This window comes from Alosa pseudoharengus, unplaced genomic scaffold (genome assembly GCF_046254945.1).
Source record: "Alosa pseudoharengus isolate Yale_2024_CS ecotype anadromous, Long Island Sound unplaced genomic scaffold, YU_APseudo_1.1 YU_APseudo_1.1_scf_8, whole genome shotgun sequence".
NCBI classification, from domain to species: domain Eukaryota; kingdom Metazoa; phylum Chordata; class Actinopteri; order Clupeiformes; family Clupeidae; genus Alosa; species Alosa pseudoharengus.
The window spans coordinates 38,557,910-38,576,551 of record NW_027468870.1 but is presented as its reverse complement, the minus strand read 5'-3'; the positions used below and the strand labels follow the sequence as shown (position 1 = coordinate 38,576,551).

General features: G+C 39.2%; 1 protein-coding gene across 5 annotated transcripts in view; it reads right to left on the bottom strand.

Moving 5' to 3' along the window:
- doc2b (double C2-like domains, beta) overlaps window positions 1-18,642 on the bottom strand; it is a 160,626-nt gene that overhangs the window by 2,802 nt on the left and 139,182 nt on the right. For all 5 annotated transcript variants that reach the window (XM_076274641.1, XM_076274638.1, XM_076274640.1 and 2 more), the window contains 4 exons: window positions 11,940-12,066; window positions 2,748-2,905; window positions 833-914; window positions 189-285 (listed from right to left, as the gene is read on the bottom strand). In XM_076274641.1, coding sequence (XP_076130756.1) covers window positions 189-285; window positions 833-914; window positions 2,748-2,905; window positions 11,940-12,066 — 464 coding nt within the window. The remainder of the gene's footprint in view (window positions 1-188; window positions 286-832; window positions 915-2,747; window positions 2,906-11,939; window positions 12,067-18,642) is intronic.

Below are 18,642 nucleotides of genomic sequence, written 5' to 3'. Positions count from 1 at the left end.
CTCTGAAACTCCTTATACAGAACCGGGTCATTTCCACTAGCCTGTTACAGTGCTATTCTAGTGTTCTTTGTCATGAGAACCACACAGACGTAATGCTAATATGCCATCTGTTCACATGTTTTTACAGATTTGTTATTTGTATTTCAAGAACAATTTCAAGGTGGCCAAATCTGAAACTGGCTACTTACCAATGAAATCATTTGACTTCCCAATATCATAATCCCAGACCGTGACTTCCAGTGTTTTTTTGGTGAGGTCAGCATATTTGATGTCATAGAAGAACTCCTGCAATAGCAAAGATGTTAAACACTAAAACATCCAAAATGACACAATCAATTCCCATGTTACTGTAGTGGGAAAATAGTTCTATATTACAGCACAACTGTTCCAATTCCATCTGCTTTTACCTCTATAAAAACAGGCTACAGCTGCAAAACAATATGGTACGTTTAGCACTCTTTAGACACAAAACAATGTCATACTCCTAAGAAATATGTTAGTAGCACAAGAATGTGTAACACTGATAATAACCAAAAGAGTGATGTATTACAGTACATATGAGTTTTACGTTTGTCTATCTGAAAGCAATGAAATACATTCTCGTAAATTCGAGGAGATTTTCCCAGACAGGAGGAGAAGGCTTCTGTCCCTGTGTGCCACAGTGGGCACCGTACACACACCGATGGCAGAATTTACAGGCTGAGAGACCAACAATGCCAGAGCTCAGTGAGTCAGAGAGTATTGTGAATAAAACAATGAGGCCTAATAGGCTGCGTAACCTAATGAAAGGCTGTTAGTTGGGCCGGGTAGATGTGGGAAGGAGAGACTGTACCTCATTGAACTCAGGATTAAGGGTTTTCTTCTTGACAGTAGTCTTGTGCTTTGACTTTTTGTTCTCATCTGGTTTCAAGTACCTGTAAGCACAAAACATAACAAATGCACCCACAAGGCTCATTACAGCTTATTATAAAAAAAAATTCTCCACATAAAATCAATATAGTATTCAGTGTTTAGCATTAAGCAAATAGTGAGACAGTGTTACAGATAGTCCTCGGATATTCTTTCTGATTCTTAAATTATAATACCGAGCTTGGAACTACAGTTGGTCTACAGTTAACACTTTTTCTTTCGATTTTGAAATTGGTAATTAAATTAACTAAATTAACTAATTTAAATTAATTAAAAGGTAATTATATCTATTTCAACCCACAGACAAAGGTCGGACCAAGGTTAGCTGACCCCTGTCCAACCCTTTGATCAATTCACATCAAGCTGGTCATCCTGTGACAACAGGTTTGACCATAAGGGGAGAGTTTTCTTAGCCACAAGAGGGCACTACAACATCTCTATCTAGAACTCTGGAATCCCACCAGGAACTAAATGAGTGTTTATATACCAGCTCCAGTTTCCCCTTCCCACTAGGCTGCATTCTTCTGTTGTTTTCCAAGTGGGGTGGACAAATGGAGGTGGAGGAACTAATAACAACCAACAGCTATGAGTGACTGCACTCCGTCCACTTCTGACATTTCTATATTAGATGCTTGTGAATATAATGCAGCAATAATTTGCTGTAATGCAGCAGCAATTTTGAAGAACCTCCTGAGGCCTCCTTTGGCACCACATCCATCAGTAGTTCAAATCTGTGGTCCTGTTGCAGCCACTTTTCAATTCTATGCAACTGTAAGCCTTGAGATTAACTAGAACTGCATTAGTTATCTGACTGTGTGGCATCTCATTTAGTGGTCCCCAAATAAGTCAATGTGTTTTCTTGTTAGTGAAATAGATAGGAATTACACATGCATTTTGACACCAATATTTTGTACTTTATCTGACACATCTGCAATTACAATTGTGACAGGATTTAATGTATGTCCCCCCAACTCTGTTGATGTGACTGCCTTTTTGTAAAGGGAAGCCAAGACTAACCGGTGTAGGCCCTTCACTTTAAAAATGACTACCGCATTACGTCTTTCAAATGGCAATACTGTGGAGAAGAGAAGGCGTAATTAAAGCCCATGGAGGTGCCACTGAAACGAAACACCTCATGCCTCTCAGCTGCTGACCACAGATAAGGAAAGATACTTAACATTTTAAATATATTCAAATCTAAAACTTTAAAACCTGACTTATTTTCTTTTCTCAGTCAAAACATCAGTACTTGTACTAGGCAGGAATTGAATATAGCACATCCAAAATCCAACATCAGAAGACCCATCTCATATGAAATCAAGGAAGCACAAGGCTAATATAGCAGACCGACCATGGTGGCTGTCCTGTCACCGACTGTACCTGAGAGAGGCAGAGTAGCATGGCATGTGCTAATGGTGTACTATTTCAATTATGAACAAACCTCAACTGCAGGTCAACCCCAAGTTTGATCAGAGACTGCTTGAATCTCACTCCTTACAGGAACTATGTGGAATAAATGTTTTAGTCTTTTTAAATGTTTCTAGTCTTTTTCAGCTCATCTACAGACTAATGAAATCTTCACTGTATCATATTTAAAACTCGTCAAAATGGCTAGAGTCAAACCAGCGGAGGTTTGATATTGTGATTGTCATGTGGGGATCATACCATGGAGAGAAGCTCAATAGACTCAACTGTAGCAGCAGATGTTATTAGCTGACCTTATTTGACATGTGATGATTCTCGGACTCTTTTGTTTTTCTCATAGTAGTTGGTGTGAATATAACAATGAATAACGGTGCATATTATGTTCTTTGACTGATAACAGTGAGTTAACCCACGTTTTAACATAGGGGTCCGAGAAACCATTTGCATCCATTGCAGCAAGATGGGCACAGCGTACAATCCCCACCACCAAGCCAGACTTCTGGGAGCTGTACTTCAGCGAGATCATGATCCTTCCCCTCTCCTCCAGGGATTTATCGTCTGTTTTATCAATCTGTTTGGAAGCACAGAGTATAATTTCAGGAAAAGGAAGGAAAAAAAGTTTTTTTTAAACACACACACACATACACAGACAAACGTACATGTTCATTTTTGTGAAAGCCATTTTACTTGTGTGTTTAACTGAATACAGCTGTGGCATCTCACACAGACACACATACACACATACACACGCACAAACATATTCTTTTTCTTTTTTTGGCGGAAAGTAGCAGGTCTGTGAAGCATGAAGTTAATTAGCTATGTAGCAGGCGTCGCTGATGATTCCCATAGTAATGCTGTCTCATTTCCGCCCCCTTCAGAGTTCACAGTGTCGACTCAAAGATGCTTGCTCAGCAAACACCACCATCACAACCATCATACCCTAGACATCCATCAACTGTCAAACACCACCATCACCACCACTACCACTATGACCTACAGTAATAAAGCAGGTGCACCAGGGTTGGATTTCTGTATCCCTACAGTCACTCAGTCCATAATCTTCACTTACTCCTAAAAACAAACGTCATATGGATAGCAACATACACAATAGTATGGCTGTTGACCTCCATATTGAGCTGATACTTAGAGAGGCTCACAATGGTAGATTTCCAAGAGTGCAAAGGCTGGGTGCCCACGGAAAAGCTAGGATACAATGACAAAACTGGATGTAATGGTGCAATAATAATCAACATGTGGAACAGTGGTATAATTGAACATATTATACATTGCTAATATCCCATTCCAATGTAGAGCCCTGCTTTAAGACTCATAACTTGACTTGGTATGTGCTGCACTTGGTATTACTCATTTAGGAGTGAAAATATATTCCTTACTACCACACTACCAAGCCACAAACTGAAAATGGATAATAGTTAACATCAATAATAACATCTATTGGCTGATATCTATTGGCTACATCTTTAATAACAAGACAGTGTCTCAAAATATAAATCTTTTTAACTTCTGCCACACACAAATGCATGCACATGTGGCAGTGATTGGCAGTCTGGCGTGGACCTGGTCCTCTGAGCCAGCTGTCAGGATGCTGCTGAGGACACTCGTGTCATGTCTGATCTTCACTTTGATCTGTGTGTTCAGCCCTCGGCAGCACGGGATGTGTGGCAAACACATGCCAAACACATGGAAGTGTGGAAGTGGCATGGTGCCTCCGTGCCGTGGCATGAGCAGTCTCTGATCACAGCATCACTCTGACCTTGATAAACAAATCAACGTCTAACCATTTGACTATATCAATCAGAGACCTTGTAATAGATCATAGAGATTGACTAGAGTTTTTTTTTCTTCTAGAAGCTAGCCTGTTGATGTCTGGTGTCTGTGGGCATTGTGGCTTTAGATATATCAGGAACAAGGAGCAAGGAAATCTGCCTGTGTTTTTATTTAGTCAGACCCAATAGAGAACCATCTATTACATTACGTATTTCTTGTCTTGAGCATTCATTCAATATCCTACAGACAATGGAATTAAAGTTCTTAAAAACAAGTAAATACACCACAACTGCTGCTGTGAAAGACCACTAGCACCAATCAATGAAAAGCAATTATTTTCTCTGTTAGGGGATCTCACGTGCTCAGGCACGTATGCACACACAGGTGGGTTTGTGTGGAAGGGTGAGAATCTACAACTGAATGACAGAATAGTGTGTGAGTGTGTGTGTGTGGTCAGAAATGGTTTGTTTGCCAATGTTGCTACCCCTATACTATTGATGGGATGAGTGCAGTTAAATTAGATTAAATTAAATGAAAATATTTTGTTCAGGGAGTCACACAAGGTGATCAGAAATGTCCTATGAATAAGTTGGTTTGGTCCGTGCTAACAAAAGTACAAAAATATATTATTTACAAAGGGGACTGATAATGTCTTATCGTACCAAAAACATGGAATTACAATATATTCTATGGACACCCCAGAGGAGTATACAGTATAACGAAGCAAGGTTACTGGCTTACCCAGGTAACTTCAGGAGTAACTGCTGATCTCAACACAACATGTCACTTTAGAAACAACAGATGCTCAGTCTGGTTCTTTTAGAGATCAGCAGTTACTTAGCCGGGTTTCACAGTAACCTCGCTTGGTAGTACACCCCTTGTGTTTTTCTTTATTTTTTAAATCTGTTTGGCTGTGTGCTGGATTACACAAAAACTACTGCCCTAATGTTCATGGAACTTGGTGGACAGATGTGGCATAGGCCAAGGTGGATGATTGGAGCAACTCCAATTCAAGGAGCAGACCAACAAATTTACTTTAAGATATAAGATACTGTAAGATATAGCATCTGGCCTTGGTGACACATGTACCTAATGCCTGAAGCTGAAACACATGCGTTCTGCCTTGCAGGCAAATGGCCACACTGAACTGTGAGAAAGCCAAGTAGGCTACCCCTCTAAACTACAGGATGCAGGTTCATCCCTACTCTACCAAGGCCAGATGCTGTACCTCGCAACATTAATATTAAGATGCAAAATTAAAAAATAAATAAATAAATATATTTATATATATATATATATATATATATATATATATATATATATACAGTATATATATATATATATTACAAATCCATATATAAGAGCATACACAAATGCATTTAAACTGAGATATGTTGTGTAGTCTTCATAAATGAATATCCTGTAAATATTTCACTCATTTCAGTTTTGTAAAGTAAAAAGGTAATAGTATATTCAATGGTAAGTATCTATTGTTGTACCATACCAAAGTTGTAACGTAAACAAATTTCCTAATAATATATTGCAATAACACTTCTGAATTTCCCGCACTGGCTGTCATGGAAGTCAAAGCAGTTCTGATGGTGATCATTTCACTCATGTCATATCGTCGGATCAAAACGAAAAACAATGGTTCATCCATGTGGGGCTACATGCCCACCAAGTTTCGTGCACACCGGTCTTTCAGTGTCCCGGGAATCGTTGACACAAAATTAGTGTAAAAAAATAAAAAATCCGGAAAAAAACCCCTCTGACTAGCCTAAACCACTTTGCTGTGCGGCGGTCATATTAACCAGCGGGGTTGCACAGATTCACTTCACGAACACGTGTAGGCCTACTTTAAAATCACACAGCGATGACGATGTGTCAGCTGTAACCCCTTCGAAAAAGAACTATAGATATAGTTTAATATTTTGTATATTATTATATTATAGGTGTATTGAAAAAAAGTTTGAATGGCAGCTGCTTCTCATAACAGACAGGAGAATATAAACGATAATTGCTGCTCGACAATAGTGAAGGGGTCTGCGCAAGCAAGTGTATGGATAACTTTGGTCAAGTTGGAAAGGATGGCTGGATGATGACTAGATTCAATATCCAAACGGGGTGATTATAACAGGATTTTCCCTATTTAACAATGTAGCCTCATTGATAAGGTAATGTTGGGAAATATGCCACCTTGTGACACTGTAATGGGAATTAAGCATTTTAAGATATTACCATAGATCCTTTAGAGCTTTATAACCATCTCTGATATTACCATAATGTTAATTTGTAACATTCTGTGTAACCTAGGCTACATCTATTTAGAACTAGGCCTACTGTCTAGGCAGTTTTCACGCGGGTCATCTTTGCCCTTGGACATTTTCAGCCAGTTGGAAATTGGACTAATTTTATTTTAAATTTTTATTTATTTTATTTATTAATTTGTTTGTTGTATGTCTTGGTGTCACGGGTACGCTGGCGACTACGCCGCTCCGTCCGGCATCTATTGTCTTTGTTAGTCTGTGTCAATGACAATGTCTTATATGTGGAGTGCTTTGGGTTGCACTCTGTGCATGTTAAATGCGCTATACAAATAAATCTGACTTGACTTGACTACTGTCGGCATCAAACAACATGCTGTTTCACTTTGTAGTGCCGCTCGACCTTAAAGCTGCAGTTGGCAAGTCTGACAGATTGAGGGGACTTAGCCAAAATGTTGAATGTTTATAACTCTTATGCCCCTCTCCCGCTACCACCGAGCACCCTCTCATCGAGTTCATGCTCGCCAGTGCGCACCAGACTGTGATTGACAGTCAGATCTCACACAGCCCTGCTCTGATTGGACCAGAAGAACCGGGAGTTGTGGATTTTTGCAAAACAAATAGAAGGCTTTAGGTGGAGGTAGAAGTGCGTTTTTTTCTAAAACCGGCTGATTTGTTGTTCTGTCGGAGCATAGTATCCGTTTTCTAGCCTCTCGGGGTACCGGCTATCAGTATTATACGTCCCCCATGCAAAACGTTATCCGTCGGGGTCCTCCCTGTTGTTTCCTATGGAGTTGTCCGAGCCGATGTCCGAGTCCCGTTGAGGCTGGACTGTCATTGGCTCATCAGCGTTCTAAGGGTGGCGCTTAGCGACAGGTCAATTATGCGCCAAAGAGCGCGTCACAAATTTCTTTGAACTAGGCTATACCTCAATATTAAGTCTAGGCTACTCAGTCATTTGTGTTTTTTTCCATTAAGATAACATTCTATCACACAATTTTCATTCTTTCATTTCATTCTTTCTTTCATTCTTAAAAAAACAAACAAAAAAACCCTCTGGTAGCCTTGGTGTTGCCCTGGGTCGGGTTTCCCGAAAGCATCGTAAGCCTAAGATGGTCGTAAAGTCTCTCTCTTAAGATTTGTCGACTGTTTTCCGAAACCATCATAGCTTAAGAGCGTCATGAAAACACTCGTAGCTCTACGAGTGGTCCAGAGTTCTCGTTACTGGCTCAGAGCCTCTTAACAGGTACTTCTCACTGAGGTCACCAACAGGACATACAGGGTAATTACAACTTAGAATACAATTATCCAACTACGTTCCCATTCTTTATTTACTTGTGATGAATCAGATTTTAGCATCATAACAAAGTGTTTAAAAGCGGACAAAAATGCAATTAAGTTAAGAAACGAGACGTTGCCAGAATAGTTTGCCATCTTTGTGTAAGTGTAGGCTATCTTTTATTAGGCTACATAAGCATAGAAAGGAAAATGTGGTTTAGTCTGTGCTGCGCCAAAATCTAAGCCTATATGTTATTCAAGCCTACATTTCCTCACTTTCTTACTTGACCTCTTATCTTCAAACATCTTCTTAAGTGACACCCCGAAACATTATTGCACAGGCAGCACACACAGTAGGACTTTTACAAGAACTGGCATGACTGATGTCGGGCTACCGAGTAAGCCTAATATGTTCATATATCTTCCAACAAACATAAAAACGGCGCAACAATCTAATCTTAAATAATTACAATTATTTAAGTCTGTGTGTGTATAGCCTACTTGGGATGCTTACATGCAGATGTCAAAGATGTCTATTTTCGTATTGATGTGAATTTATGTGTAGATCCGAAGTTTAAATGGTAGGCCTAGCTGTGATGTGCAGTCACCTGACATCACCACCAAATTAGAGGATATTTCAGAACTATTAACGAGGACAGCTCCCCTTAAGAGCGTCTTAAGAGCAGTGCATGCTATGAGCATGTTTGGGAAACAGTCGGAAAAACCAAACGAATGATCTTAAGATGAATCGTAGAAAACCCTCGTAAGTGCATGTAGCCTATCTATCATTATCGGGAAACCGGGCCTTGTACTTGTACAATGCACAGTGACAAAGTTGAATCTAATCTAACCTTATCTGATCTCGTTGTTTTGTGACAAATGAATTGGTTGGATAGTATCGGTCTAGAATGTTTGTTTGTTTGAGTTGTCTCTTGGATTATTGACTGCAACTCAGTCAGTACAAACTTGTGTTTGGCTATGCTTCTCTCAGTATTTGATTTCCCACAAACTTTGTAAATTATTTCTGGGTCTGTTCTTGGCTCCAATCAGTTTGCAGCTTGATAGCCCCTGACAGTTTGATAACCTCAGTGAAATGCTCACAAAGGCTGCTCTGTTGGTGATGCTGTTTTTTTGCCCATGAACATTGCTTTTGTTGATGATAGGTATAACATGCGTGAAATGTTCAAACAAGGAAATTAGATTGAATGAATGTTAACAACTTTGCCAGAATACAGGAACCTGGAGAAGGGATGCCACTGCTCTTGACATAACATATCTGAAACTAAACATTTCCTGGTAAAAAACTGTATATATACACAACCAAGACTGGAATTCTGTAGTTCTCACTTCGAGGTCCCAATAAAGCTAATTTGGACATCCTACGTATCCAGGTATTGTTCCTATTCTTTTATATATGAACATACACAAATGGATTTATACTGAGATCTGTTGTGTCTTCAAAGGTGCATGAATATCCTGTACACATTTCACTAATTTCACTGTTGCAATGTAAAAAGATAATAGTATTTTAAAATGTGAAGCATTTGTTATTTGTGAACAATATTTCCTAATATGTTGCGATAACACTTCTGGCTTTCCTCACAGGCTATCATGGAAATCAAAGCAGTTCTAATGATGATCATTTCACTCATATGTCTTATTAGACCAATCCAATCCAATGTGAGTAAATGGCAAGTTATATTCTTCCTGGTATGCAGTAATTGTATTAAGACTTGTGCGAAAGTCAAACAACATGTCATAAGATAGCATAAGTCAGAAGTATACTATCGTTAATGTAAAAAAACAAAAAACATTCCTTATCATTTTCAAACTAGGGTGGAAACATCGTGGACGTAACCAAGCCATTGACAGGTAACAATCTTCTCACTGCTAACTCTGATTTGTAATTAATGTGAAGGGAGAATAAATGCTAGAAAGGCATAGACCCTGTAGCTTGGCAGCATCAACTTATGACAAAAAGGCATTATCCACAATTATCATGAAAATTATTTGTATTTTGTCATTGCTTGCTGTAGACTTGTGACAATTTCTTCACCTCAAACCTTTTGAATGTGTAGTGTCATGTGATTCACCGAAAAGCGAAAAATGTGCCTCCAATTCACTTTTGGAAAATATTGTTTTATCAATGTCTAAAAAAACTACCTCATGTGAGCATATAAACCTTTTTTCGAAATTTGTTTTCATTTTTTTATTTTATTTCACAATTAACATTATTCTGTTTGGAACCCAGTGCATTTCTATGCTGCACACCCATATGAAATCAAGGGACGCATCAACATCATCCGCTTCAGTGATGTCATCCTGAATGAGGGATTTGCGTTCAGTGGGAAAACGGGCATCTTCACGGCACCAGTCAATGGAATCTACCAATTTTTCTACTCATTCCAGAGTCACAGAGGTAATGCAAACAATCATTGGCATCTGCGGGTCAATGGTGTTGTTAAAGCTTTGTGTCATTCGCAAGTTCGCTCAGGATCCACTGTTGGTAGCATGTGCACCTACATGACTGAGTTAGCAAAGAACGATGAGGTCACCGTGAGCCAAGACAGTGGGTCTGCCTGGGCTACTATTGAAACACGCACTATTACTTTCTCTGGCTCGTTGCTGTTGGAGAAATGTCAAGCAGAATGTAAAGCAGAACACGTTGCTGTTGCAGAAATAGCAATAAGTAAGAACGTAAAGCAGAACAGAATATCTGAAATGAAATTAACAACTGCAAGAGGGGGTAGAACTACAATGATGCCAACCAACACCTATCATTCTTAAGTTTGTCTTAGTCTCCATTGTAAATTAATAAAACTAAAGAAAAGCACATACTGTATTTCTTAATCAGTCTGTAAACTACCTATTACTCTGTCGCTTTGCAGTGATGCATCAAAAGAAATTGGTATGAGGATGAGGAGGTATGAAAGAAAAAATGAGTACTGAGAATCTAACTAAATCTAAATTTCTCAATTTGAACACAGCTGACATCTAACCAACACAAAAAGCCAGGCTACATTAAGAATTGTCTTATTTTCAATGTCACATTTTACCTGGCCTTAAATTTGCATACATTTTGCACAAAATTTGTGATAACCAAAAAAATTGTCAGACAGTTAGTTTACAGTTGTTCATTTTTGATAAATGTGTGTCTGTAGGGGTGTGTTGATTCATATTAATCTAGATGGAATATAATAATTTTTTTACATGTCTTGCAAAATAAAAATGACAACAAAAAATGTGTTTTCTGCTCCTGCTTCAGTGCTTCTATTAGCCTTTGGAACAGTGCTGTGTAAGTCAATGTCACTCTCTTGCCAATCAGCTAAAATCAAAGAGGCACAGGACATATATTATCAACATCAGATCAATTCAGCCATATGACTAAAAAACTACCACAAACTACAAAAATACAAACAAATAGGGATGATAAAACTTATTGTAATGTCAAATGAGATTTTTTTTGTTTGTATATGTCCGTTGTAATCTGAGTACTAAACGTTCGCCTTATTTTCAGTTTGGAAGTTACCTGATCAACCTAAAATACAATGTTGACACTGTCAAGAAATGTATTAAGGCCATTTATGGTGTGACTTTTCTATCTTGCACTGGAGGTGTTATTTATAAAGAAAAATATAAAACAATTCTGATTTAAAACCTGATTTAAGAAAAATTAGGGTCCTACATTCATGGTTCACTGATTGAATTATTACTCATTCTCATTCACTTAACAACAAAGTATATGCAAATCTAGTCTGCAAAATTTCATCATCCACACTGTCATAGATACACCAACAACATGTTGTGACTGCAACAGCCGCAGTATGTTTTGGTAGCAGCCAAAGTATATTTAGGTGACAGCCAAGCACACAACTGAGCCTGTATGTGTCTGTATGTGTGTGTATGTGTGTGTGTGTGTGTGTGTGTGTGTGTGTGTGTGTGTGTGTGCCTATGTGTATGTGTGTGCAGGAATAACTTTACCATAAATATAAGGAACATTTAAAATTTACTATAAACACCCAAAGTAATAGACAGTATATGTAACATTTCACATATCTGACACTAGGGGGCATTTAAAAAAAAAATTCCATGTGTTCCATGTGGCCCACTTGGTCTATTTCATATTCCCCATAAGATTCTGTATAGAAGAAGACTATTTTTGAATATTGTTTACATTTACAACAGGACATATTCTACTATCCACTATCCTAATAATAAGTCTAAATATACCACAAGTGACGATGACTGTATGGATATTGTGATATGGGCACTTACAGGCAGCTGTTTCTCTAAACAGTTGTAGAAGTTCTTTGTCTGGTTGGGCTTTAGCTTCTTCAAGGGAATCCGAGTCTCTCCGATGAATTCATTGTGGCGGAACTTGTCCTCGTCACACACTGAAATCCTGTGAGCACAACAGATGAAACAGCGCATAGGAGGTGTCATATGAAGGCCAGGACTAGGGTCAAAAAATACACAAAAACACAGCTCGGGATTGACATGCTCTGCTGACTGAGATGGCTACCACATATGTTAACGTTACATCTTCCATATAATATAAGATTGCCAGATCGGGGTAGGGTAAAATAGTTATAATTCTTGACATTTGGCATGCCTAGCAATACATATGAAAGTGGATAAGGAATAGAAGCACCACAGAAAGTACAAGCACAGACATAAAATTCACAAATCAATATACATATGGAGCACTGCACAATTGTATGGCATGGGAAATAAAACTTGAGATGTTGTAGTCCTTCAAGATTATTATCTTTGAATAAACATATATTTGCAAGCCTGCTCAGTGTGAAATTAGTTTTCTGAGCTATTTGGCATATCCACTAGAACAAATTGTGTGGAATGTGTGCATGGCACCTGTTTTCTTTTTGTACAACTTGCCATTAACTCTGAGTGATTTCTGCATTCAAGATTAAAAATAGATTGAAAAAAAAAAACCCCAACAACAAACAAAACATGTTGCCACACAGTTTATGTGTGTGGATTGAAATTAAAGACTGAGCATGTGGAGATATCTGTGTAATGACAATAATGGAAGAGATGAGAGAAGAGAGTCAAGCGAGAATCCCCTGCCTATCTGATTCTGGAAGCAAAACCAGATCGCCTCATCTACAATCCAGTCAGTTCCACTCACGACAAATAAAAAAAAAGATAATCCTCATCCGGGAGCATTACCAATATCTACTGTGAAAAAAGAGGACTGAATCCTTTTCCCTCATGTTACATGTAGATAGATAGATACTTTATTGATCCCCAGGGGAAATTCAAGGTCTCAGCAGCATACATACAACACAAACACATTCTTTAACAGCAGAAAGAGTAATTAAAGTATATAATATAAAAACACAACTAAGCAGTAAGGACAGTAGAAGATAAAGAATATGCTAAATATACTAAAATACAAATTATACTAACACTTAATACAATATGTAAAAATATACTAAAATACAAATTACAAAAATACAAATTATACTAACACTTAATCTAAATCAATTCTAAAAACAGTATCCACATAGTGGTGATTAATAAATCAGAGGCGCTTGCAATGACTGAGGCAGGGACTGAGCCTGTGATTCTCTGTGCATAGTAAGGTATGGTAAGGTTGTTACATAGCATCAAAAAGCATTCCTTTGGGCATCTTGCTAGTCATTGTGATACATGCACATACACACGGTGACACGATTTGATTCCATATTGCATTCTGGATGGGCACAATATAACATGGTGGTTTTGGATGTTTCCATTTCTAAAATGCATAAAGAAACACACGTTATGCAAAGAACATTGAGAAAAGAATCCAATCCCACGCCAAAATGCTCTCATGTCTTCCTTGCTTTCTTATCTGTGAAAGACATGTTTATGTTGTCAGCTGACAAAGATGGCACAGAGCACATCGATGGCACTTAGAGCTTCCAGAGCTCTATCATCTTCACGCGATCTCTGTAAACATGGTTTGGAAGTCAGTCACTGACTTAACAACAAGCTAGTCTAGTGTATTCTAAAAAAATTAAATACCTGAATCCTACTAATGCTAGTGATTTTTAAATGCTTTTTTAATTAAATTAGGGGGTCAAATAGTTCCGTCATTTCAAATAGAGTTCAGTTATGTATGCATCTATGTCCACACTACCGGTACATGAAAAGGGTGTTCATTACGGAACCTGCTGGCAGCAAAAGATGCCCTTACTGACCTATCTGATCTTTCTGACCAAACCTATATAAAAAAGAGAGGGGGACATGTATGGTCAGTGCCTCTATTTAACCAACGTCATTCTCTCACTCTGAAGGGGCGAGTCACCTCATCAGCCAGGCCTAGGGTGGCCACCAATCACCATCCCTCTCTCCCCTCATCCCTCATCTCTCTCTCCTCTCCTCCCCCAGTCTCTCCCATCTCTCTCCTCCCCCTATCTCTTACATCCCTCTCTCCTCTCCTCCCTCAGTCTCCCTCATCCCTCTCTCCTCCCCCTATCTCCTACATCCCTCTCTCCTCTCCTCCCACAGTCTCCCCCATCCCTCTCACTCACAACTGTATTACTGACAGTGTCTCTGGCTGGCCAAGCAAGAAGAAGCCTCAGCTGTGAATCCCTACCAGCCGTTCCCGTCTCCATCGGACAACATTATGGCCTCAATCACCCACCCCCTCCGCCCCAATATATTCCCTCTCTGGCCCCCAGCCAAACCAATATGCATTATCACATAACTTCTCAGGCCAGTCTGATAGAGGAAAAATACATGCGTACACAGTGTTGTCATGTCAAGGTCAGTGGCATATTTCCTGTCTCATTGTTATTCATAGTTAACTCTTAGACGATGTGTGTGTGTGTGTGTGTGTGTGTGTGTCTGTGTAAGAGAGAGGGAGAGAGAACATGTAAGAAAGAATGAGACAGAAATGGCTTTTTTCAATACATCAAACAGGATATCTGATCCCTGGGACCCACAATGTGGTGTGCTTGTGGTCTGAGAGGTTTTCTGTGAAATGGAGGCTGCGGTGCAGTGCAAGCCTTCCCAATAAAGACAACTGAATGGATGCTGATGAATTGCTCTGTACAGCACCTTTTCTTGTGGATGGGATTGTCGCCCAAGGCATTTGTATGTGAATGTGTTTGTGTGTGTGTGTGTGTGTGTGTGTGTGTGTGCGTGTGTGCGTGTGTGTGTGTGCTTTAGACTGCAGACCTTCTGTTGCTGATATTAAAGAAAATGTTCAAATAAGTGTTCAAAGATTTAATACTGCTTACACATCAGTACTAAGCCCACCACACCATTTGCTGAGATTGTGAAAAAAGTCGGAATGAGCACTACCAGGGAAACGGCTTGATGTATGTCCCCTTCACCAAACTCAAATCGGATATGTTCTGAGCTCCTGACTGGCCCGAATGAGGCAGGCCAATGTGACAGGTTGGACGAGTCCCTCTACGGTACAGAGCTGAACAACATGACAATTTCACAATGCAGTCCATGTACCCTGACAGGCCTGGCTGGAAAAACAAATTCAAATGAGGCTCAGCGTACTTTGCTCAACACTGATTGCGCTGATTCCTCCTCTTGAATTGCTTGCTGCTACATTTTTTTGAGTTAATTTGCAGTGAGGGGCAAAAGAGAGATTCTCCTATGTTCTAAAACATTTAACTCGTTTGTAAAATTCAACAGGGGTGGTTTATTTAACTAATCAAAATGGTGAAACTGTGAAAGTAAATTTAAGTAGAGAAGAGATTTGGCTAGTTCTCGAAACAATAATAACAACAAATGTTGAGCTGTGGGTCAAGGGGTAAACATTCTAACCTTAAACACGCATGCAGAGAGCAAGCTAATTAGGAAATACAGAGCCACCCTCATCTAATTGGCCTTGAGAGGTCAGTCTCTTGGGCATACTTACTAGGCCTCCTCTGGTCACTCTCAAACAAATCTGAAAAATGACGCTCTAAAAAACACAACAGGCTTACAATAAAGACTGCACTGAAAGTAGAGTAGCCAAAGGGGACTACTATTGAATGCGAGCTCGCCTTTGCAACAAAATGCCATGGCCGAGCAGAGCACACCTTGGATTCGAACACGTGCCGTATGATTGAAAGGTTCTCTTACTTTTATTTTCAGTCCTGAATGAATAGGAACTAGAACTCCTGGCCTCACTCAGCTTGCTATAGGCTGAGACTTTCTTTTAATAATGCAAAAGCCCCCTCTTTCACATCTTGACAAGACATAGACAAATAGAATTCGCTGAGCCTTTGAGATCACTTGGGTCTATTTTCCCACTCCTTCACGCCTCAGGTTGTCAGCTTCCTTCTAACACAGTTCTGTTTCTCAGTCCAGCTCCAGCTGTGCAAGAGGTGAAACCACTGTGTCCACTAGCTGATGGCAGAAGAATCAATACTTAAGGCTACAGCTTGCTTCAGTGTTGACAGTAAAGATAAATTCATAATTGGGGCAACATCATCTTGTGGCATCTTTTTTCAGTGCAAAGCTTTCAGTTTGTTTTGGTGATGGATCTGGAGGTGAATCTGTGCGAAACAATGTCCAATTGTGCAATTATGACTTGTACACATGAATTTTAATGTTTTAAAAAGTGCTTCAAATCAGACCATTTATGCTACAGCATTTTTTTTAAAAGTCTACTTTAGTCTCACCTATGGATTGAGAGGCATTGAGAGGTGGTGACAATTCAAAATGAACAGACCAGACTATGATGGCCAGATCAGTTTTTTTCACTAACAAACCCAATTTGTCAGTGGCTGTTTGTCTCGCTTCCAGCAGTCTGTTATACACAAAATAAATCAATATCAAGGTCTTTTCTTAGACTGAAAGGTGGTTTTCCACAGTTAGATTTTCCTTCAGAACATGTATTTATTTCTTGTTATGTTTTTATTTACATGAAGGACAAGAATGGCCCCTGAAGGCGAGGCCTACAAGGGAGAGTTTTGTTTCCATGGAAACTGGCAGCCTGAAGAAGCTCTGGTGCAAATTCCAAATGAATCATCAGGTGGGTCCTAATAATCAGCAAACTGCATTCACACAGACACACACACACAGACACACAGACACACACACACACATACGCAGATGCACACAAACACATACACAACACACCAGACATGCGCACACACACACACACACAAGCACACACACACACACACACACACACACACACACACACACACACACACACACACACACACACACACACAAAACACACACACACACACCTTTGGTTGGGCTGTCACACTTCCAACAATCCTGTAATGGCGATTTAGAGTTTCAATTATATTTCACCGGAGGCACTGAGACCTTTAACACAAGCAACACAGCTTTCATCACTTTGAGCAGTAGAAATGAAAATACACAAGAAATATACACCTTCCTCTCCTCTGCTGTTGTTGCCTGGTGCACTGAAACACCAGACACATCTACACAGCCCCTCGGAGATCTACATGACAGCTCACCTACAACTATCTATAGAATAACAACAAAAAAATGGATAAGGACAGTTATGTAATGTTCATGGGGGTTTGGGTAAATATCGTTTATCTATATAGAGTCAATATTTATATAAATTATTTTGGCAGACATTTGCCATAATAGCTCTACCCACTATATGTTATAAAGTATTATTTGTGCTGCTAAAGAATATTAAAAAAAAAAAAAGTTGAGCTGCAAATTATTATAACATGATGATTTGACAAACTGAGGGGTGTGATAAAATTATCATACTGTTCTCAGAGTTTATACTGTTTATGCTTTTTTGACCATGCATGACCTACTGTGAGCTATTTATGCTTTGGCATTATCTTTACTGCTAACAGGCAAGTAAGTGCAACTGCTTCTTTTCCTTTATCAGAATGCACATTGGTGTGAGCACGCTTGACTCAAATAGCTTGAGAGACTTGAGTGGTTCATGTTTCACAATAACTTGGTAATAATAGGCTACTGAAATGGCATTTTATTACCAACTTCACTCAGGCATACTTGTTCCATTAACCCTACCCTTTGCAATTTAGTTGCCTCAGTCCTATGAGCTATATTAGAAGGTATGACATTGAAATTGTATTTTCTCAAATGAGAGTAATATCATTATATTGCTAAATGATTATCATGTGTAATGACAAGTACAGCATAAAGATATATTTATAGTGCTGATTACTTACCGTTGCATTTCTCATCACAAACAGGCTTATCTTGCCTATACTAACCATATTATAGTTCAATATATTGTAGGTCTATCATCTTCAGTGTATACTATGTGCTATGCTACAGAATGTTTAATGTCAGAATTGAACTGATGTATAATGTTGGATGAAATAATATTCCCACCTGCAATGTCCTGCAGAGAATTAACAAACAACTACATTTACCTTACAAGACCACAAAAACTACAAGGAAGTCAGTGCAAAACCACACAAAATGGGCATGCAACATGATTACCACATCAAATATAAATGAACGTAATAACACAGCATATGCACTCAATGACTCCACAAACACCAATTACAGTGTCCGTGGGAGTGTGGCTAAGCATCGATAACTAACAAAGGGAACACAACGGAGTAGCATGGGAAAAGTGTAAGGATGTAAGTTAGTGTATGCCCCCCCCCCCCACCTCTATGGATGGAGCCTTTTCTGCTGTCAGTCATGGCAAGTCAATGAGTAAGTCAGTGCACCATGGCCGCCTTCATCAGTTATGATTACAGAGGGAGTGTGCTGAGCCTCACTGAGGACTGCTCCATTCTCTGGCACCATAATAAATAGTCTCAACAATGAGTCTTGAAATGGATGAGTTGGGTCGATTCGCCGGCATGCTCGGGCACAGCGTGGGAGCAGCAGAGGTAATGAAACAGGGGTTGAACTGCCCAAATGAGAGACAAATGGCACCCATCCCCAATCCAGGCCATCGATGAATGAAAAACATGAAAAAGTAAAATGCCATCTAACCACATTCGATGTTATTAATTTACAAATTGTAGAGGGTGCATCC